This window comes from Nomascus leucogenys, chromosome 25 (assembly GCF_006542625.1).
Source record: "Nomascus leucogenys isolate Asia chromosome 25, Asia_NLE_v1, whole genome shotgun sequence".
Lineage (NCBI taxonomy): Eukaryota > Metazoa > Chordata > Mammalia > Primates > Hylobatidae > Nomascus > Nomascus leucogenys.
This window is the reverse complement of record NC_044405.1, coordinates 14,461,245-14,483,316: the sequence shown is the minus strand read 5'-3', so window position 1 is coordinate 14,483,316 and position 22,072 is coordinate 14,461,245. Positions and strand designations below refer to the sequence as shown.

Here is a 22,072-nt window from a genome sequence, read left to right as displayed (position 1 = left end):
GGGGAGAACGGGGTGGGAACTAAGAAAGGGCATGAAAGAACTTTCTAGGGTGATGGTAACGTTCTATACGTTAATATGGCTTGAGTTCCACAGGCGTGTGCATTTAAAAACTGACGCGTATTTAAGGCGTGCATTTCATTTTTACCTTTAAAAATCCTTAATTTGAACTCCAATGATGTGCATTAGAGGTACTTAGAAGCATACTGTCTGTAGTTTACTTTTAAATGTATGAAAACAGATGGATTGATGAGGTATGTGACAAAGCTGGTAGAGTAAAATTCTATACTCTCTAGGTCAGTGTTTTTCAACCTCAGCACTATCAACATTTTGGACCAGCAAATTCGTTCCTGTTCGTTGTAGGAAGTTGAGGAGCATCCCTGTGCTCTGCCTACCCCATGCCAATAGCATCCTTCCAGTTGTGACAACCCAAAATGTCTTCAGACACTGCTAAATAGAGGGGAAATCCATCCTTCCCCTTCTCTTGAGATCTGCTCCACTGTAAAATTCTCTCGACTTCGCTTTACACTTGAATTTTTTCATAATAAATGTTGGAGGAAAAAATAAATTATGACATTGTAAAACGCTCATGAAACACCATGCTGAAGATGTAGTTTATGAAGACCTACAATACATACTGTCATATTTTTGTTTAAAAAAAAAGTGGAGGGGAGAGCTAGTAGTGATATTTAGCATTGCTAAATGTCAATGTTTACAAATCTTATCTATGACATTTCTAAAATGAATATTATAAAGTGTATTGCATATAGTTGGATTGGGAAGAGAAACATTTCCAATTATTATCCTGTCAGCATTTCCTTCAAACTACCCTTATTATCAACAGGGATAAATATGCATTCATATGGTTCCTCCCAGCTTGGTTAATGGGCAAGAACACCTAAGATAGCCAAGGCCACCATGCATCCAGGCTCATATCTCCCTAATCGCCCTCCTCCATGATTCAGGGACAAGGAAGATCACCATCGTGTGGGAAGGTATTAGAAATGTAGAATTTGGAACCCCACCCCTACCTACGGAATCCTGATCTGCATTTCAACAGGATCCCTGAACTATTCCTAGGCACGTTCGAGTTTGAGGAGCATTAACGGACAAATTCTTTGTCCCTGAAAAATGCCCATTATAGAGGCGGCCACTGGGAAATGGCAACGGGGTTGGCATGGAGAGCTATTAAGTGGAAAAACTCCGGCCAGGCGCGGTGGCTTAGGCCTGTAATCCCAGCACTTTGGGAGGCCGAGGCCGGCGGATCACCTGAGGTCAGGAGTTCGAAACTAGCCTGGCCAACATAGTGAAACCCCGTTTCTACTAAGAAATACAAAAATTATCTGGGCATGGTGGTGGGCGCCTGTAATCCCAGCTACTGGGGAGGCTGAGGCAGGAGAATCGCTTGAACCCGGGAGGCGGAGGCTGCGGTGAGCCGAGAGCGCGCTACTGCACTCCAGCTTGAGGGACAGAGCGAGACTCTGTCTCAAAAAGAAGAAGAAGAAGAAAACTCTGCGACTGAAAAGTACCTAGGAGGGACAACGCATTCCCTGCGTCGTCCCAAGTGCAATTACAAACACCGGCGGACCCGGCTCCCGACAGGCGAGCTCCAGCTTCCGGTCCGCGGCCTTGGGCGCGCATGCGCCGCATGCCTTTTTTTTTTTTTTTTTTCGGTAGGTCGCCAGCTGAGGCGGTTTGTCAGTTTTGGGTCGCAGTATGCCAGAATTTTGAGGCTCCCTTCCGATGAAAATTGAGCTGTCGGTGCAGCCATGGAACCCGGGTTACAGCAGTGAGGGGGCCACGGCTCAAGGTGAGTCTCGCCTCAGCTAGCGCCAGTGGTGAGCGCCACGGGGGTTTCCCACGCTGCAGCGCCCAGTGCAACCCATTGGGAACGTGCCCGGCATGGCGGCCCCGGTTCCCCTAACTGCATGCGCCCATCGGTCAGCTCGGACCTCGGCGTTGCTTCCTGGCTTCTGCAGCCCCGCTCCAGCCGGGGACCTCGCCCCGGGGGCAATCAGGGTGCGAGGGAAGCTGCGTGCTGGGCTTTCTTCCTGAGAGCGTCGTGGCTGGGGTCGCGGGGTACCCTGCTCTGTTCTTCAAAACAAATCTACAAGGAAAAGATATTATTCCACTCAGAAATCTCAAGTTTCAATCTACGTTCTCTTAAATATATTTTATTTTTTAAAAAAATAGTAAAGGCGAGGTCTCCCCATGTTACTCAGGCTGATCTTGAACTCCTGGGCTCAAGCAGTCCCCCTTACTCTGCCTCCCAAAGTGCTGGGATTACAGGCGTGAGCCACCGTGCCCGGCCATAGTCTATTATCTTACAGCATTCGCTGAAATCTTGAGTCATAAAATTATCTTGCGGGTTTTTTGGAAGGATTGAAATCTCTTAAGCGAAAATAACTTGGCAGATAAATGACCTGTGACACGACTCCCGTAGTTGTCCGTTCAAGAGTCCCTCCGTCCCGTTCTTCTTTGCTAATTCCATTTCATCTTCAATACCTCCAATTCAATAGGACCCTCTCCCAACTTTACTCACTCCCTGGGAAACTTTAAACAAATATATAGTTCCAAATAAGTGTTGACTCCCAAGATTATATATCTAGCTGAGTCTCTCGTAGACTTCAAAATTGTATATCTAACTGCCTGCTAGACATCCCTATTTAACAGGTGTCTTAGTAGGCACTTCATTACTTGTGTCTAAAACCAAGCTTCAGCTCTCCATGACCATCACCGTCTAAATAAATGGCGCATCCATACTTTCAGTAGCTGAAAGCCTTGGAGTCCTTCTTCCGTGTCTCATGTAATTTATCTGTAAATCCTGTTGCCTTTGTTCTCTGCATGTATCCAGAACCTGAAGCTCACCAACTTAACCACTATAATCCTATCAAAGCCACCATCCTCTCTCCCTGGTTATTGCGGTGTCTATCTGGTCACCCCACTTTTCCTTTCACTTTTCTCCATAGCAGCAAGTGTGGGGATCTTCATAAGTCAAACCTCTCTTGTAGCTCTTACATGTCAGACTTGATAAAATTCAAAATTCCGGCCATGCTTTACTAGTCCCAACATAAACTGCCCCACATTTCCTTACTAAACTCTTCTATTACCCCTGTCCCCAGGTCACTGTACCCTGGCTAGCTGCTCTAGCATCCTCCTGCCTCAGGGCCTTTGAACATGCCGTTCGCTTTCCCTTGAACACTCTTGGCCAAGAAAAACACATGGCCTCCTTTTTCAGTTTCTTAAAGTCTCTTCCCTACAGTCACCTTAGGAGAAAGGCCTTTCCTGACAACCCTGTGTGCAGTCTCACCCCCTGCTGCCTCATTTGTTTCCCTTATCCTTGTTTTCTTTTTCAGGTTTCTTCATAACAGTTATTCACTGGGTATAAAAATTCTTTTTTTTTTTTTTTTTTTTTTTTTTTAAGACAGTCTTGCTCTGTTGCCCTGGCTGGAGTGCAGAGGTATGATCTTAGCTCACTGCAACCTCCACCTCCCCACTTCAAGTGATTCTCCTGCCTCAGCCTCCCTAGTAGCTGGGACTATAGGCGTGGGCGACCACACCTGGCTAATTTTTGTATTTTTAGTAGAGACGGGGTTTCATCACGTTGGCCAGGCTGGTCTCAAATTCCTGATCTCAGGTGATCCGCCCACCTCGTCCTCCCAAAGTGCTGGGATTACAGGCGTGACACCGCACCTGGGCTGGGCATATAAATTTGTTTTTGATGTCATGGTGTCCTCCCACTGGTAGAGTTATTTTATTACTTTCATTCATTGTTATCTTAGTGCCAATGCTTGAACGTAAGTGCTTGAGAAACATTTGTTGAAATGATGACCAATAATAATAATAGTAATAAGGGGCCGGAGACGGTGGCTCATGCCTGTAATCCCAGCACTTTGGGAGCCCAGGGCGGGTGGATCACGAGGGCAGGAGTTCGAGACCAGCCTGGCCAATGTGGTGAAACCCTGTCTCTACTGAAAAACCCAGAAAGCAGAGGTTGTAGTGAGCTGACTCTGCACTCTGGCCTGGGTGACAGAGCTAGACCCTGTCTCAAAAAAAAGGCTTTTTCAATTAATAGCAAGCACGCATATAAAATTTACTCTGTTGCCAGGTACTTTCCACAAATTGTCATCTAATCATCACAGCAACCCTCTCATCCCAGTTATGGAGTTGGGGAGACTAAAGCACAGATAAATTAAGCCACTTGCCTAAGGTCGTACAGTTGGTAAGTGGCAGAGCCAGGAGTTGCACCTTGGCAATCTGGTAATAGAATCAAAACACTGGTAACAGAGCCACTCCAACAAAAAACAAACCACTTCCTCTAATAACCACCCAAGGAGTTGTTTTTTATGTTTCTCAACTCCAAAACAGACTAGGAAATACGTATATGGAATTCCAATAAATCCAGGGATTTTAAGTATGTATGAGGATTTTGTTAAAAAAAAAAGAGAAGGCCGAGCGCAGTGGCTCATGCCTGTAATCCCAGCACTTTGGGAGGCCAAGGCGGGTGAATCACCTGAGGTCGGGAGTTTGAGACTAGCCCAACTAGCATGGTGAAACTCCATCTCTACTAAATACAAAAAATTAGCTGGGTATGGTGGCACATGCCTGTAATCCTAGCTACTTGGGAGGCTGAGGCAGGAGAATCGCTTGAACCTGGGAGGTGGAGGTTGCAGTGAGCCGAGATCACACCATTTCACTCCAGCCTGGGCAACAAGAGCGAAACTCCGTCTCAAAAAAATAAATAAATAAAAAATCTGGAAAAAAAAAAAAAAAGAAAACATTGTGATTAAAGGAGGGAGGAATATTTGCAGTTCCAACAGTTATTAGAAAAGGAAAACTTCAAATTAAACATGAATAGACATATTAATAAATATATGTTTATATATATATAAATATTATCAAGGCTACCCACCATCTTTTATGATGCTTTAATTGCTTATATTTAAACTACTTAAATTCAGGTGACTACATGGCAAAGCAAGGAATCCTGCTCTGTTCTGTGGAGAAAAGGGTTAATGTCATCTGGCCTGGAAAAACACGTTCTGGAGTCAGACAAAATACTGAACACCCCTCTTGGAAATTCACAGTTTAAGACTCTGAGAAGTCACAAATAAGAATTGTGCCCATATAATCTATCACCTAATTAGGATTGCTTTTGTCTAGGATAAATACCTAAACCATTTGGGGCCGGGCATGGTGGCCCACACCTGTAATCCCAGCACTTTGGAAGGCCAGGGTAGGTAGATCACCTGAGGTCAGGAGTTTGAGACCAGCCTGGCCAACATGATAAAACCCTTTCTCTACTAAAAATACAAAAAATTAGCTGGGCATGGTGGCAAATGCCTGTAATCCCAGCTATTCAGGAGGCTGAGGCAGGAGAATCACTTGAACCCAGGAGGCGGAGGTCGCGGTGAGCCACGATTGTGCCATTGCACTCCAGCCTGGGCAACAAGAGCAAAACTCCGTCTCAAAAAAAAAAAGGCTAGGTGTGGCGGCTCACGCCTGTAATCCCAGCACTTTGGGAGGCCAACGCAGGTGGATCAAAAGGTCAGGAGTTCCAGATTAGCCTGCCCAACATGGTGAAACCCCATCTCTACTAAAAATACAAAAATTAGCTGGGCGTAGTGGCATGTGCCCGTAATCCCAGCTACTCAGGAGGCTGAGGCAGGAGAATTGCTTGAACCCGGGAGGTGGGAGGTTGCGATAAGCCAAGATTGTGCCATTGCACTCCAGCCTGGGTGACAAAGCTAGAGAGACTCCCATCTCAAAAAAAAAAAAAAAAAAAAATACACATAATAATCAAACTTCTGAAAACCAAAGACAATGCAAAATTCTTAAAATTAGTGACAAAAATGAACCTTATCTATAAAGGAAAACAATTCAAATGAGAGTGATTTCTCATCAGTAACCAGAGAGGCTAGATGAAGAGGCACAGCATTTTTCAAGTGTTGAAAGTAAAAACCTGTTAAGCCAGAATACTGTATCCAGTGAAAATATTCTGCAGAAATGAAGGGGAAATCAAGGCATTTTAAGATGAAGGAAATCTAGAAGATTTGTCACCAGCAGACCTATCCTAAAAGAATGGTTAAAATAGATTCACTAAACAGAAAAGAAATAATAAAAGAATTATTATTAAAGAAATATAATTTAGACCTATTTTATTTTACTTTATTTTATTTATTTATTTTTTTTTTAGAAGAAGTCTCACTCTGTTGCCCAGGCTGGAGTGCAGTGGCACTATCTCAGCTCACTGCAAGCTCCGCCTTCTGGGTTCACGCCATTCTCCTGCCTCAGCCTCCTGAGTAGCTGGGACTACAGGCGCCCGCCACCACGCCCGGCTAATTTTTTGTATTTTTTAGTAGAGACGGGGTTTCACCATGTTAGCCAGGATGGTCTTGATCTCCTGACCTCGTGATCTGCCTGCCTTGGCCTCCCAAAGTGCTGGGATTACAGGCATGAGCCACTGTGCCCAGCCATTTAGACCTATTTTAGGACTGTTAAGACTGAGATGCTCTCTGCTGTGGTTTAATGTGTGCCCCAAAGTTCATGTGTTAGAAGCTTTATCCCAAAGCAATAGAGTTGAGAGGTGGGATCTTTCAGAGGTGATTAAGTGATATGCAGGGATATAACAAAAAATGTAACATTCCTGTCACTAGCGTTTCAGAAGGAGAAGAGAAAGAAGGCAGGGTTGAAAAAGTTCCCAAAGAACAGAGCCCTCACTAATGGATTAATGGTGTTACTGCAGGAGTGGGTTAGTTATTGTGGGAGTGGGTTCCTGATAAAAGCATGCATTTGGCCCCTTCATCTCTTTCACTCTTGCTCTCATTCTCTCTTGCCCTCTGCCTTGCGCCATGGGATGACTCAGTAAGAATGCCCTTGCAAAATGCAGGCACCATGCTCTTGGATTTCCCAGCTTCCAGAACAATAAGCCAAATAAATTTCTCTTCATTGTAAACTACCCAGTCTTAGGTAGTCTGTTATAGTAACAGAAAATGAACTAATATAACATCCAATAGAAATATATAGATATAGTTAAATTTACAAATATGGGGCTCGAGAATTTGGAACATCATAAGAATTTGAGAATTGTGGACATTTAATATTCAATAATACTTGGTACCGTGAGACAATAGAGAAGATAAAGACGTCCTCAACCAAACCTTAAGGGATGCTAACACTTTAAAGATCTTGCTTGACAGTAGTATGGTATGGTATATAAATTATACCTCATTAAAACTGTTAAAACTTTACTGAAGGGAAAATTCTACATTATAAACATATCGTCTTTTTCTGTATTAATCTTTAATTTCAATGCAATTACCATTTTTTCTTGTTTTCAAAACTTAACAAAATTATTCTAATGTTTATATGTGAGAAAAGCCAGGAAATACCAAAAAAGAATTCTAGAAAAGAAGAGTGATGACTACGAAGAGACAGAGTAGGAGCAATTTACGAACCCATCATGGTGACTTCAAGAGTTGAGTATTAGTGGCCGGGCGCGGTGGCTCACGCTTGTAATCCCAGCACTTTGGGAGGCCGAGGCGAGCAGATCACGAGGTCGGGAGATCGAGACCACAGTGAAACCCCGTCTCTACTAAAAATACAAAAAAAAAAAAATTAGCTGGTCGTGGTAGCGGGCGCCTGTAGTCCCAGCTACTCGGAGAGGCTGAGGCAGGAGAATGGCGTGAACCCGGGAGGTGGAGCTTGCAGTGAGCCGAGATTGCGCCACTGCACTCCAGCCTGGGCCACAGAGCGAGACTCCATCTCAAAAAAAAAAAAAAAAAAAAAAAAAGAGTTGAGTATTAGTTAGCTGGGTATGGTGGTAGCATGACTGTAGTCCCAGATACTTAGGAGGCTGAGGCAGGAGGATTGCTTGAGCCTAGGAGTTTGAGGCTGCAATGAACTATAATCGCACCACTGCACTCCAGCCTGGGTAACAGAGTGAGACTCTGTCTCAAAAAAGAAGAAAAAAAAGAGTATTAGGACATGATGTCATAGACAGATCAATATAACAAAATGGAGAATCCAGAAAAAGACTCAAATACATATAGGCCCTTAACATATGTTGAAAGAAACATTTCAAATGTATTATAAGATGTACTGGTACAAATGGCTAGCTAACTGGAAAAAAAGATAAGCTGGAAACTTCTGTCACCTTTTAAACTAAAGTATATCCCAGATGGATCAAATATTTAAATGCAGAAATTGAAAATGTATTCCAAGTAGAAAATAGATTTTTTTTTTTTTTTTTTTTGAGACGGAGTTTCACTCTTTTTGCCCAGGCTGGAGTGCAATGGCACGATCTCAACTCACTGCAACCTCTGACTCCCAGGTTCCAGTGATTCTGTCTCAGCCTCCCAAGTAGCTGGGATTACAGGTGCCCACAACCTCACCCAGCTAATTTTTGTAAAAAGTAGAAGAATTTTAAAATAATCTTGCAGCAGAGAAATCCTTTCTAATCAAGATATTTTAGGCCGGGCACAGTGGCTCACGCATGTAATCCCAGCAGTTTGGGAGGCTGAGGCAGGCAGATCACGTGAGGTGATACAAAAACACAAAAAAATTGGCCAGGCATGGTGGCATGTGCCTGTAATCTTGCCCCTTGGGAGGCTGAGACAGGAGAATTGGTTGGACCCGGGAGACAGAGGTTGCAGTGAGCCAAGATCGCGACACTGCGCTCCAGCCTAGGTAACAAGAGCAAAAACTACATCCCAAAATAAATAAGTAAACGAATAATAAAATAAAAATATAAAAATTAGCTGGGGGTGGTGGTGGGTGCCTGTAATCTCGCTACTTGGGAGGCTGAGGCAGGAGAATTGTCTGAGTCTGGGAGGTGGAGGTTGCAGTGAGCTGAGATCACACCACTGCACTCTATCCTAGGCACAAAGCAAGACTCCATCTCAAAAAAAACAAAAAAAATAAAATAAAGCTTGAAACCTGTAAAAGAAGAGATTGATAAAAGGAACTATGGTTTAGGTTGTTTGCTTGTTTGTTTGAGACAGAGTCTTGCTCTGTCACCCAGGCTGGAGTGCAGTGAAATGATCTTGGCTCACTACAACGTCCACCTCCTGGGCTCAGGTAGTCCTCCCACCTGAGCCTCTCAAGTAGCTGGGACTTCAGGCACTCACCAACACACCCGGGTAATTTTGTTGTATTTTTTAGTAGAGACAGGGTTTCATTATGTTGCCCAGGCTGGTCTTGAACTCCTGGACTCAAGCTATCCACCCTCCTCGGCCTCCCAAAGTGCTGGGATTACAGGTGTGAGCCACCGTGCTAGGCCAAAAGGAACTATGTATTAAGAATTTTCTTTTAAAGAAAAGAAGCAAGGGACTGAGTACAATTGTAACCTTCTGTTCTGTATGGCAACTTTCTGGAAAGCAACTTGGCAATATCTTATCAAAATTAAAAATGTACATGTTGATACAACAATCCACCTCTGTAAGTTTATTATTGAATACACAGTATTCAGTTTACCATACTATATATATAAAAAGAACTTGCATTATAGGATTGTTCATATTAGTAAAAATGTGGAAACAACCCAAGTGTCCATCAATAGGTAAAGAATTAAATAAGTTATGGCATATCTACATGATTCAGTATAACAGCCAACAGTTACAAAGAATGAGGTAGATCACTATGTGTTGACAGTGAATAGATCTACAAAATATATTTGGTGGGAAGGGAGATAGGAAGTAGGAAAAAGTGTATATTACCCCCTTTGGATACGTTTTAAATATGTATACTGTATATATCTCACATTGTACATATTTATACATTATACCAGCATTTTTCACATATATATATGTATAATGCTCAAAATGCTTTAATGTTAACAGGGGTGACTTAAGCTACAGGACAATTAACATTTATTTTCTCTTTATGTTCCTCTGCTTCTTAAAAACTAATAAATAGGCCGGGCACAGTGGCTCATGCCTGTAATCCCAGCACTTTGGGAGGCCGAGGCAGGCGGATCATGAGGTCAGGAGATTGAGACCATCCTGGCTAACACGGTGAAACTCCATCTCAACTAAAAATCCAAAAAGTTAGCCAGGTGTGGTGGCGGGCGCCTGTAGTCCCAGCTACTCGGGAGGCTGAGGCAGGAGAATGGCGTGAACGTGCGGAGGTGGAGCTTGCAGGGAGCTGAGATTGTGCCACTGCACTCCAGCCTGGGTGACAGAGTGAGACTCCATCTCAAAAAAAAAAAGCTAACAAATGCCATGCACAGTGGCTCATACCTGTAATGCTAGCACTTTGGGAGGCCAAGGCGGGAGGATTGCTTGAGCCCAGTAGGTCAAGATCAGTCTGGACAACATAGCAAGACCTTGTTTCTACAAATAAAAAATGAAGCTGGGCGTGGCAGTGCATATCTGTGGTCCTAGCTATTCAGAAGTCTGAGGTGGGAGGATTGCTTGGGCGTGGGAGGTTGAGGTTGCAGTGAGCGGGGATCATGCCACTGCATTAGTTTCAAAAAAAACTAATAAACATTAATATTTACTTAAAAAGAAGAAATTGACCATCCACAGAACCAAACTCTCTGACTTATTCTGTTCATTCTAGGTTTCCAGTGTAACCAGTCGTATCCTCTCTTCTGGCTACATTATTGATACAGCTTTTTGACTACATAATTGGTTTAGTTTGATGAAATTGCCCATTATGGTAGCTCAAAATGTCCACTCAACTATCTAGACACAGAAGAATGTGGTGTCTACTTACTATAAAGAGTTTTTTTGTGTTTTTTTTTTATAGATGGTCTCAGTATGTTGCCCAGGCTGGTCTTAGCATAGGACTTAGCATATTATATCTGAAAGTAGAGTAATGGGGAAGAGACTAATTAAATTGTATAATTTATGAATAAATCGAATATAATTTTAGTAAGTACCCTTGTTGATGTATTCATTTCTTCTAAGATTGCATATGTAAATTGTCTCTCTTATCTTTACCTCCTTAGAAACTTACACATGTCCAAAAATGATTGAGATAGAGCAGGCAGAGGCCCAGCTTGCTGAGTTAGACCTGCTAGCCAGTATGTTCCCTGGTGAGAATGAGCTCATAGTGAATGACCAGCTGGCTGTAGCAGAACTGAAAGATTGTATTGAAAAGAAGACAATGGAGGGGCGATCTTCAAAAGTCTACTTTACTATCAACATGAACCTGGATGTATCTGAGGAAGCACTGGTAATTCAGCTTTGCTTTTAGAGGGATTGAAACATGTTGAGACTTAAAACATTGGTTAGTGCACTTTCTCTTCTTCTCTTTAATCAGGGGATGTTTTCTCTGGCCTGTATTCTTCCCTTTAAATACCCGGCAGTTCTGCCTGAAATTACTGTCAGGTACGTTACAGAAGCTCTGGCCAACTTTAGAGGTCAAAATTAATCTGAGAATAAAAGCAATTCTCGAATTTGTTTTCTGTTCCAAGACAATATTTTTCTTGTGTCTTTTCTATTAGATCAGTATTATTGAGTAGATCCCAGCAGACTCAGCTGAACACAGATCTGACTGCATTCCTGCAAAAACATTGTCATGGAGATGTTTGTGTACTGAATGCCACAGAGTGGGTTAGAGAGCATGCCTCTGGCTATGTCAGCAGAGACACTTCATCTTCACCCACCACAGGAAGCACAGTCCAGTCAGCTGACCTCATCTTCACGAGACTCTGGATCTACAGCCATCATATCTATAACAAATGCAAAAGAAAAAATATTCTAGAGTGGGCAAAGGAGCTTTCCCTGTCTGGGTTTAGCATGCCTGGAAAACCTGGTGTTGTTTGTGTGGAAGGCCCACAAAGTGCCTGTGAAGAATTCTGGTCAAGGTTTGCTTTTACATGTGTATGTGAAGTCATGTCAATAATGTTAATACTAAACAAGATACAGTCATGTGCTGCCTAGTGACGTTTTGGTCAACAGTGGACCACACATAAAACAGTGGTGCCATAAGATTATAATGGAGCACATATAGAAACCTGATATATGGCACTTGATCTTCCCACTATTGAATATCAGAGTGATATTCAGTAATGGTGCTTGGACATTTGGTTTTCTATATGAAAAAATATAAATGCAAAAAAAGTACCATCTAGGTTTGTGTAAGTACACTCTATCGTGGTGGTACAACAACAAAATAGCCTAAAGATACATTTGTCAGAATGTATCCCCGTCGTTAAGCAACACATGACGATTAGAGATGTGGAGATAAGTATGTCCTGGGGATTGTATCTTTATGGGGATTCAATCTCAAGTTGATGGATATGGCAGAAATCACATGTAGTCAGCATTTTCCCCCTCACCTGACAAGTGCATGTAGGAGACATTCTGTAAATATACACTGAATGAACTGAGCCCCTGCCCAAGACACTATGACCCCATCCACTTCCATGGATCTGATCCTTCCCTCATTTTAGTGATGCTGCAAACTGTATACCCTATGAAGTAAGGCGCTTTCTAGAAGCATTAGAATTGCCACTAGTCTTCTCATTTCTCTACTGATATACTAAATGAATTTCTGAGAAGGTCCATTAGTAGTTTGGGATTCAGTAATTCCTACATTTCTAAACTACTGATACAAGGCCATAGTAAGGGCAACAAATGAGTTTAGGGATGGGATTATGACCAGAATCATATTTGATTAAAATAAATCCCTGTGAGATAAAAGTAGACTTCTTGGACGGGGTGTGATGACTCACACCTGTAATCCCAGCACTGTGGGAGGCTGAGGCAGGAGTATCACTTGCAGCCAGGAGTTTGAAACCAGCATGAGCAACATAGCAAGACCTGCCTCTACTAAATCAATAAATAAAAGTTATAAAAATGTTAAAAAGTAGACTACTTCTAGAAAAAGGCATTGATAAATCTGTTTTACAACGTCTGTTTTAAATGCCCTAGAATATACATTTTGAAAATGTTTACTTTGGAAATTTCTTTTCAGACTCAGAAAATTAAACTGGAAGAGAATTTTAATTCGCCATCGAGAAGACATTCCTTTTGATGGTACAAATGATGAAATGGAAAGACAAAGGAAATTTCCCATTTTTGAAGAAAAAGTGTTCAGTGTTAATGGAGCCAGGGGAAACCACATGGACTTTGGTCAGCTCTATCAGTTCTTAAATACCAAAGGATGTGGGGATGTTTTCCAGATGTTCTTTGGTGTAGAAGGACAATGACAGCAAGAGTAGTTGAAACTATCTTGCCACTGTTAGCCTTTTGATTTTTTTTCCCACTTTTTCCTTGAAAGATTAAGTAATTTTATTTTAGTTCCATTCTAGAATGTTGGGGAGTGGGGGACAAGAAAAAATAGTATAGCTGAAAAGCATCTGTTAAAAATGTCATGACTGAAAGCAGAACTGACTTTCAAATTACAACCTTAAAATTGTTATTAGATATTTCTTCACATATCAGCTGCCCGTTTTGAAAAAGAAATTATCCACAAAGGAATGTTGGTGCACCAATTTGCCAGCCATTCCCAACCCCCTTCTCCCTTACCTGCCTTCACTAAAGAACCCAGAAAAGCTAATTGCTCCCCTTTCAGCCTGTGTTGCAACTAACAACTCTCAGTGGCCTCAGGACACAGCTTTGGCCTTGGGAATTCTGGGAAAACTTTTACTTCCTGATTAAAGATACATATGCAGCTAGGCCACCTGCTCCCCCTCTTATTGCCATAAACACCAAAGTGATGACTGGAGCTGAAGGAGTTATTTGAACCATGACAGAAGGAAGGGCCAAGAGAACCACAAAGATGCCAGTTGCCACATTGTTGAGCTGCTGACCCAATACCAGCCATTGCCTATCTCTAAATGTCTTATGAAATAAAACCAGTTTTGTTTAATTTCTAGGCTTTTTTTTTTTTTAATAGACAGAGTCTTGCTCTGTCGCCCAGGCTAGAGTGCAATGGTACGATCTCCGCTCACTGCAACCTCCGCCTCCCAAGTTCAAGCAATTCTCCTGCCTCAGCCTCCCAAGTAGCTGAGATTACAGGCGCCTACCACCATGCCTGGCTAAGTTTTGTGTTTTTAGTAGAGACAGGGTTTCACCATGTTGGCCAGGCTGGTCTTGAACTCCTGACCTCAGGTGATCCTCCCACCTCGGCTTCCAAATGTGCTGGCATTACAGGCATGAGCCACTGCGCCTGGCCAATTTCTAGGCTTTTTACTAGCAGTTGAAAGCTAGTTTGTCAAATGGAGTTTTTCAGAGCTTTAGTTTTGCATTTACCCCAGCCTTTTGATACACAAATAGGTGAAGTTTTTCTGAAGTGGAGTTTGCCGTTCGTCTCTTTTTGTATACTCATGCTCTGCCCCTGCTCCTGGGCTTGCCTCAGACAAGGCTGAGGTATGAGTAGGGCTTAAACTTTTTTAACAAGCCTCAAAAATTCATCAAATTAGTAATTTAGAAAATTTGTTTGGCAAATTGTATTCTGATATTTTTTGTTCTGGAAATGGCTTTCTGTACATTTATTTTTGCCAAATTGACCTAACATTAAATCAACACACCACCCAGTTTTTGAGGACCTCCATAAATCAGTTCCAAAAGCATTTATTATTTACTAATTTGCTAGCATGCAGGTTGATATCAGGTGTTGGTTATTTCTTGACCAGTCAGACTTGGTTGAGGAATGGAGTTGGGGTGAGAGACAATGCATTAAGTTAGTAAAAAGTTGTAGGAAAACTATGCTCATCACAAAATGAATCAGTAAGTAAAAGATAGCATATATTATGTAATACAATGTAGAAATCTGAAGGAATAAAATGGAAGAAGGCAATGTGGATAGATCTTAAATATAAAGGTGGTTAAACAAATGAGAATCAGAATGGTATTTAAAGCACAGTGCTTCTATTGGACCTAAATCTTATGTACCTCCCCAGATTTCCTCCCTGCTGCCCTGTCCTATCGCCCTGTCAGTTGCCCTGGAAATCCCAGTTCCTCTGCTGCCACCAGACAGCCAGATGGACCAGTTGTGTGTCTAGTTTCTGATTCCTTCAGCGACTAACAGATTTTTATGAAATACCCTACAGAGAATGGAATCTGACATCCCTACCACCAAAGGGGGCAGATGATGCATATATTACTTTAAGCAGCTAAAGTGGCAGCTAAACTGCTAGAACTTTTTCAGTCTCTGTACATTATATTAAAAACCAGATTGCTGTGTATAATATGCAGATCTCAAATGTCACATAAACACATAGAATGCGACAGAGTAGTTTTATAAGTTTTCTTTCCTGGGACATCTGTCAAATTTAGACGTTTATGATTAAGTCATACTAAGCCAGGCAAGTACAGATTTTCCAATCTTGTGATGACCAAGTTCCTTTGAGAATGGATAAATGTAGTTAAATGTTAGAAATGCTAGAGTATAAGCAATATAGCTTTCTTAGGTTTCTTTTTTTTTTTTTCTGGAGACAGAATCTGGATCTGTCACCCAGGCTGGAGTGCAGTAGCACAATCTTGGCTTACTGCAACCTCCGCCGCCTGGGGTTCAAGCGATTCTCCCACCTCATTCTCCCGAGTAGCTGAGATTACAGATGCGTGCTACCATGCTCGCTGTTTTTTGTATTTTTAGTAGAGACGGGGATTCACTATGTTGGCCAGGCTGATCTTGAACTCTTGACCTCAGATGATCCACCTGCCTCAGCCTCTCAAAGTGCTGGAATTACAGGCATGAGCCACCGTGCCCTGCCCAGTTTCTACCAATGATTATATACTTGATATATAAACATCCTTAAATATAAAATGTTCCGTATGATTGCACATAAAAAATTTGTTCAGCAATGACAATTTGTCAACATTAATGTAATAAATAGTTTGAACTGGAATCACCTATTAAAAAATGATAAATCCTGAAAAGAAACCGTTTCAAGTCAAATTATGTTTAAAAGTTATATTTTCTAAAGAAAACAAGTATAGGCAGGGAATATTGGCCACATGCCTTTTTTTTTTTTTTTTTTTTTTTTTAAGACGAAGTCTCGCTCTGTAGCCCAGGCTGGAGTGCGAGTGCGGTGGCGTGATCTCGGCTCACCGCAACCTCTGCCTCCCAGGTTCAAGCAATTCTTAGCCTCCCGAGTAGCTGGGATTACAGGCGCGCGCCACTGCACCCGGCTAATTTTTTGTATTTTTAGTAGAGACGTAGGTTTCACCATGTTAGCTAGGCTGGTCTTGAACTCCCGACCTCAGGTAATCCACCCGCCTTGGCCTCCCAAAGTGCTATTTATTTTATTATTGTTAAGAAAGATGCGTATCAGGGAAACTAAAAAATAACAGACTATTGGTGAAATTCCATAAAAGCCGCAATGCGGCCAAGGTTTAAAGGTATTTAAGGGCCGGGCGCGGTGGCTCACGCTTGTAATCCCAGCACTTTGGGAGGCCGAGGCGGGCGGATCACGAGGTCAGGAGATCGAGACCACGGTGAAACCCCGCCTCTACTAAAAATACAAAAAAATTAGCCGGGCGTGGTGGCGGGTGCCTGTAGTCCCAGCTACTCGGAGAGGCTGAGGCAGGAGAATGGCGTGAACCCGGGAGGCGGAGCTTGCAGCCACTGCACTCCAGCCTGGGCAACAGAGCGAGACTCCGTCTCAAAAAAAAAAAAAGGTATTTAAGGGCAGACGCAGAAATTACGTTGCCGCCCCACCACCCCAGCGATTATTAGAACTATTTGAGAAAACTGAGTCCGTAAAAATTCAGCAAAGGGGCACCACGAGCCTTCCACTTAAACACAATCTGCCAATCTGAAGCCATCAGATCGGGGAAGGAATGTAGGTCGTAATGTCCTTTGCCATCCCTGCGAGGGACAGGGCTGGGCGAGGGAAGATTCCAGATCAGCGTGGAAGTGTCTCCTGGCTGCCTACAGACACCCGGGTATCGCAAGGCTCCCAGGCGCTCTGGGGCTGTCATTGGCAGCTGGGCTTTCTCTTGTAACCCCGGCAGCTCCCGAGCACTCGCAGGCCCCACACGCAGCCTAAGAGCGCGGAGTGAAGCTCGCCATGCTTCGCGCGTGCGCCTTCCTGGGTCGGTGTGACCCGGAAGCACTAGCTCGTGGGTTGCCGGGATGCTGTGAGCACGGGGAATTACGGGAGGGTCGGGTCATTGCAGCTGCGAGCGCTGCGTTTCAGATCTCGGTAATGGCTTTCGACCCGGGCTTGAGTCCTAAGCTGCGGACTCGCCTCCCGGGTGGGCATCTCGCAGGCCAGCCACATGCTGCTTTGGGGCGGAGTTGGACTTTTTGTTTATTTTTTGTTGTTGTTGACGCTTATTATCTTTTGGAAAAATAGGCATCGATCCCCATTCTCGGGACTTCGCAGATGTTGCTGCAACTGGGGAATTAGAGAATGGTGCACCCTGGGACCTGGGTGGTGCCTTCGAAGTCCAGGGTGTTCCTCGATTTTAACCAGGAAATTACCGAAATCGAGGGTTTTTTCCCCACTGGGGCATTTGGCTTTTCAGATTTTGTAAACCTGCTTTCCCTTGTTCCTCCCACCAACAAATTATATATATTATTTATATGTTATATATAACGTATTACATATGTGTATTATATATATGATTACACATAATATGTATCATTATAGGAAGAGTAGAAATAACTGGATTTTAAAGTCGCCCACAATCCCGTGTCCAAAAAGACAATATTAAATTTTGGTTTTACATTTTATTTTCTAGTATCTTATTTTTGCATGTGTGTATATGCGGAGTTTTCTTTTAAAAAAAAATCAAATTAGGCCAGGTGCAGTGGCTCGCGCCTGTAATCCCACCACTTTGGGAGGCCGTGGGTGGATCACCTGAGGTCAGAAGTTCGAGACCAGCCTGGCCAACATGGTGAAACCCTGTCTCTACTAAAAATACAAAAAATTAGCCAAGTGTGGTGGAGGGCGCCTGTAATCCCAGCTCCTCGGGAGGCTGAGGCAGGAGAATCACTTGAACCCGGAAGGCAGAGGTTGCAGTGAGCCGAGATCACGCCACTGCACTCTAACCTGGGTGACAGAGCGAGACTCCTCAAAAAAGAAAAGAAAAGGTGCAGCAATGACTAGCCTCGTGCATTCATTTTCTTGCCCCATCTTTAACACTTCTTTTTTTAACAGAATTATGGAGCGACTATAGTTGAAGATGGAAGGAAGTTTCATGGGAAGGGATGATATTCAACATAATTAACAACCAATATGACCTGATCACCATCCATTGGAATAGCCACATGTCTAGGGCTGGAACGGGGTTTTAGAAGCCTGGTAAATCAGCAATTAACACTTTAGCCAGGAATCAGGGGGAGGTCAGAAACGTCCTAGGGAAACGGCAAAGGCAATGAAAGAACATTTCAGAGGGTATCAGAGAATTTTTACTATTTTAACAACCATTTAGTTAAACAGTGTATAATAATCATCAGCCCAATTTATATGTTTGCTATTGGAAAGATAAGGATTATAATCTGATTATCTTGTCCTGTGAAATTGGAGGAAAACTCATCTGTTGAAGTCAAGGAGGAAGGTAGAATGGTCAGAGTTTCGAAGAAGTGTTCAAATAATTGATTGCTGGGAGTCCTAGAACATTACAGAAGTATGGTACATTTGTTGGGCTGTAATGAAGACACAACTAAAGCATGGGATAATTAATTCTTAGTGGTCTAAAGCTTCTTTTGACTAAATTGTTTGTTTTCAGGTAGTGTTCAACTTTTCTATGGGAAAAAAAAAAGCTGAAAACAAATAATTGGCTTTGTGTAGTGTTTGGTTTCTCCAGTTGAATAGGTTGAAGGAGCAGATGTACAAGAGACTTTGTGGTATTGGCAAGAGAGTGATTGACACAAAAGATCATGAACTCTAAAGTGAACAATGAAGGGAGTAAAGAGAAAAGAGTCCTTAGAGTTAGGGAGAAAATATAAGGGCCAATGCAAGGTTAAGATTTCCTTGAAGAATGTCTAGGTGGAAACAGTTAAACAAGGAATCTGGCAAGAGAGATTGTGACCCAAGAGTGGGGTGAAATTGGGAAAATTTAAGTATTAATATCAGGATGTGACTGTGGTGTGGTAGATGAAGTGGAATGGAGGAAAAGGATATGAGAGATGAAGATTTTTATAACTGAGAGGCCAAGCAGTGGACAGATATGCCACAGGAACCTAATTAGGACTTTAAAAAGACCATCCAGGATGATGTTTGGAATGAGGGTGGAGAGCCAAGTGCTAAGTCTTTAGAGACTAAAAGGGAGTGACCAGGAGGCTGGTAAGAAGACAGATGTCAGAAGGTATATTCTGTTGACAGTAGCCCGAAAAGAATGATTTATTGTTTTAAGGAAAGTGGAAGCAAAGAGGATCCTATTCTTATCTGCAGACCCCTGAGGTAGGTAGGATTTTAGACAATAAACAGCACTCATGAGAGGCTGCTGTGGAAGCACTGTCATTAGCCAAACTGTGAACACGTGTTGAGGGTGACTATTGGCTAATCACGGAAGCTGCAATTCCAAAGAATATGTGGGAAAAAAGGGCTTTGTAGGGCACATAGGAGTAGGGGTTAGACCAGCAAGAAAGGACACAGTTTTTTTGTTTGTTTGTTTGTTTTTTGAGGTGGAGTCTCACTCTGTCGCCCAGCCTGGAGTGCAGTGGCGCAGTCTCGGCTCACTGCAAGCTCCGCCTCCCGGGTTCACGCCATTCTCCTGCCTCAGCCTCCCAAGTAGCTGGGACTACAGGCGTCCACCACCACGCCCAGCTAATTTTTTGTATTTTTAGTAGAGACGGGGTTTCACCGTGTTAGCCAGGATGGTCTCGATCTCCTGACCTCGTGATCCGCCCGCCTCGGCCTCCCAAAGTGCTGGGATTACAGGTGTGAGCCACCGTGGAAAGGACAGAGTTTTATGTGGTAGGGAAATATATATACATGTATCTGTATCTCCTTCCTGCCTTCTTGACTTCCTGGGTCCAGACTTAGTATTACAGTTTCCTTCTAGATTCCGGAAATCTGTTTTTCATCAGTTTTAATTTTAGTTGTGTTGTTTTTGTCCTCTTCAATGTTTTCATCAATTTTTTTTCTGTCTGTGAGTTTGAGAGGGGCTGCTAGCAGATGCTATTTTGAACTGGAAATTCACCTATATATTCTTGTAGTACTATTATGGTTATTTTCTTTTCTTTTAAATCCCTCTGATATAGTTTGGACATTTGTCCCCAGCCAAATCTCATGTTGAATTGTGATGAGTTACAGCTGGTATATACTGATATTATTCTTATTGTACATTTATTTTGTAATGTTAGTAAACCATTATATCTTATTTTCTCAATTGACTCTCTAGAGATCTCAGTTGACAAATGCTCTCCTGGCATATATTACCTATGTAGTGTTGCTGCTATTTAAATAAGAAATTTGCTTAAAAAAATTTAAAAATACTTTTTTCCTTCTTTCCAGTGTTCAAGATGTCAAAGCGAGGACATGGTAGGTCCTCTGGTGTGAAATTCCGGATTTCCCTGGGTCTTCCAGTAGGAGCTGTGATCAACTGTGCTGACAACACAGGAGCCAAAAACCTGTATATCATTTCCATGAAGGAGATCAAGGGACAGCTGAACAGACTTTCTGCTGCTGGTGTGGGTGACATGGTGATGGCCACAGTCAAGAAGGGCAAACCAGAGCTCAGAAAAATGGTACATCCAGCAGCGGTCATTTGACAACCAAAGTCATACCGGAGAACAGATGGTGTGTTTCTTTATTTCGAAGATAATGCAGGGGTCATAGTGAATAATAAAGGCAAAATGAAAGGTTCTGCCATTATAGGACCAGTAGCAAAGGAGTATGCAGACTTGTGGCCCTGGATTGTGTCCAACGTTCGCAGCATTGCATGATTCTCCAGTAGATTAAAAAAAAAAGAAAAAGAAAAACTTTAAACCCATTAAAAAGTATTTGTGCCCCCTCCCCAAAAAAATACATCTTAATAACAGTTGAAGGTAAAGTACCACCAAGTTTAATAAAGATTAATTAATGCTGAGTTTTTTTATTTGTTTGTTTGTTTGGTTTTTTTTGAGACGGAGTCTCACTCTGTTGCCCAGGCTAGAGTGCAGTGGCGCGATCTCGGCTCACTGCAAGCTCTGCCTCCTGGGTTCACGCCATTCTCCTACCTCAGCCTCCCAAGTAGCTGGGACTATAGGCACCCGCTACCACGTCCGGCTAATTTTTTGTATTTTTAGTAGAGACGGGTTTTCACCGTGTCAGAATGGTCTCGATCTCCTGACCTCATGATTCGCCCACCTCGGCCTCCCAAAGTGCTGGGATTACAGGCGTGAGCCACCTCACCCGGCTGAAATATATTTTTAAGTGCTTGACATCTGATTTTCCTCCTCAGAAACTTGTCTGGATGGGTAAGATTATTTTAACATCAGACTTCTGTAAGGCATGCCTAATATTTACTTAGGGAAAAAAGGCTATAATTCTGATGTGTAACTCTTAATCTGTGAAAACAAGAATTTATAATATTAATAATTATGAATGAAGAAGGGAGAGTTTCAAATCTCTCTTTTTTTTTAAACTCCCAACCTGATTTCTGAAGAGTTTCTAATCTTGGCCTTAAAAGTATTGACATTTCTTTTTTCTTTTTTCCTTTTGAGACAGAGTCTTGCTCTGTTGCCCAGGCTGGAGTGCAGTGGTGTGACCTCAGCTCAGTGCAACCTCTGCCTCGTGGTTCAAGTGATTCTCCTGTCTCAGACTCCCGAGTATGTAGGATTACAGGCACGCACCACTACGCCTGGCTAATTTTTGTATTTTTGGTAGAGACAAGTTTTCACCATGTTGGCCAGGCTGGTCTCGAACTCCTGACCTCAGGTAATCCTCCTGGCTCGGCCTCCGAAAGTGTTGGGATTACAGGCGTGAGCCGCTGCACCCAGCCGACATTTCTTGACATAAACATTTACATTTTGACAAAAATTAAATATTATTTTTAATGTTCTTCTGTCCAAACTTTTTCTCCCTATTACCTACTGTAGTGATAGAAACAATTATTTTCTGATTTCTAAAATCTTGTATGAATCAATTAAAACAAATTTGCGGATATCTACTTTGGCAGGCACTGTTTAGAGTACCATGGAGACAGCCTCACCTTCAAAGGATTTACAGTCTTGCTGGAAAATCTAA

The 22,072-nt window shown here is 42.6% G+C and overlaps 1 protein-coding gene across 1 annotated transcript; it reads left to right on the top strand.

Moving 5' to 3' along the window:
• The first annotated feature begins 1,636 nt into the window (after positions 1–1,636).
• Positions 1,637–20,933, top strand: RWDD2B (RWD domain containing 2B). The gene is made up of 6 exons (XM_030806126.1): positions 1,637–1,807; positions 10,949–11,175; positions 11,263–11,330; positions 11,447–11,809; positions 12,922–13,079; positions 20,360–20,933. Exons 1-6 carry the CDS (start codon positions 1,741–1,743, stop codon positions 20,614–20,616), a joined length of 1,140 nt encoding a protein of 379 aa, XP_030661986.1. The 5' UTR covers positions 1,637–1,740; the 3' UTR covers positions 20,617–20,933.
• The last annotated feature ends 1,139 nt before the right edge of the window (positions 20,934–22,072 follow it).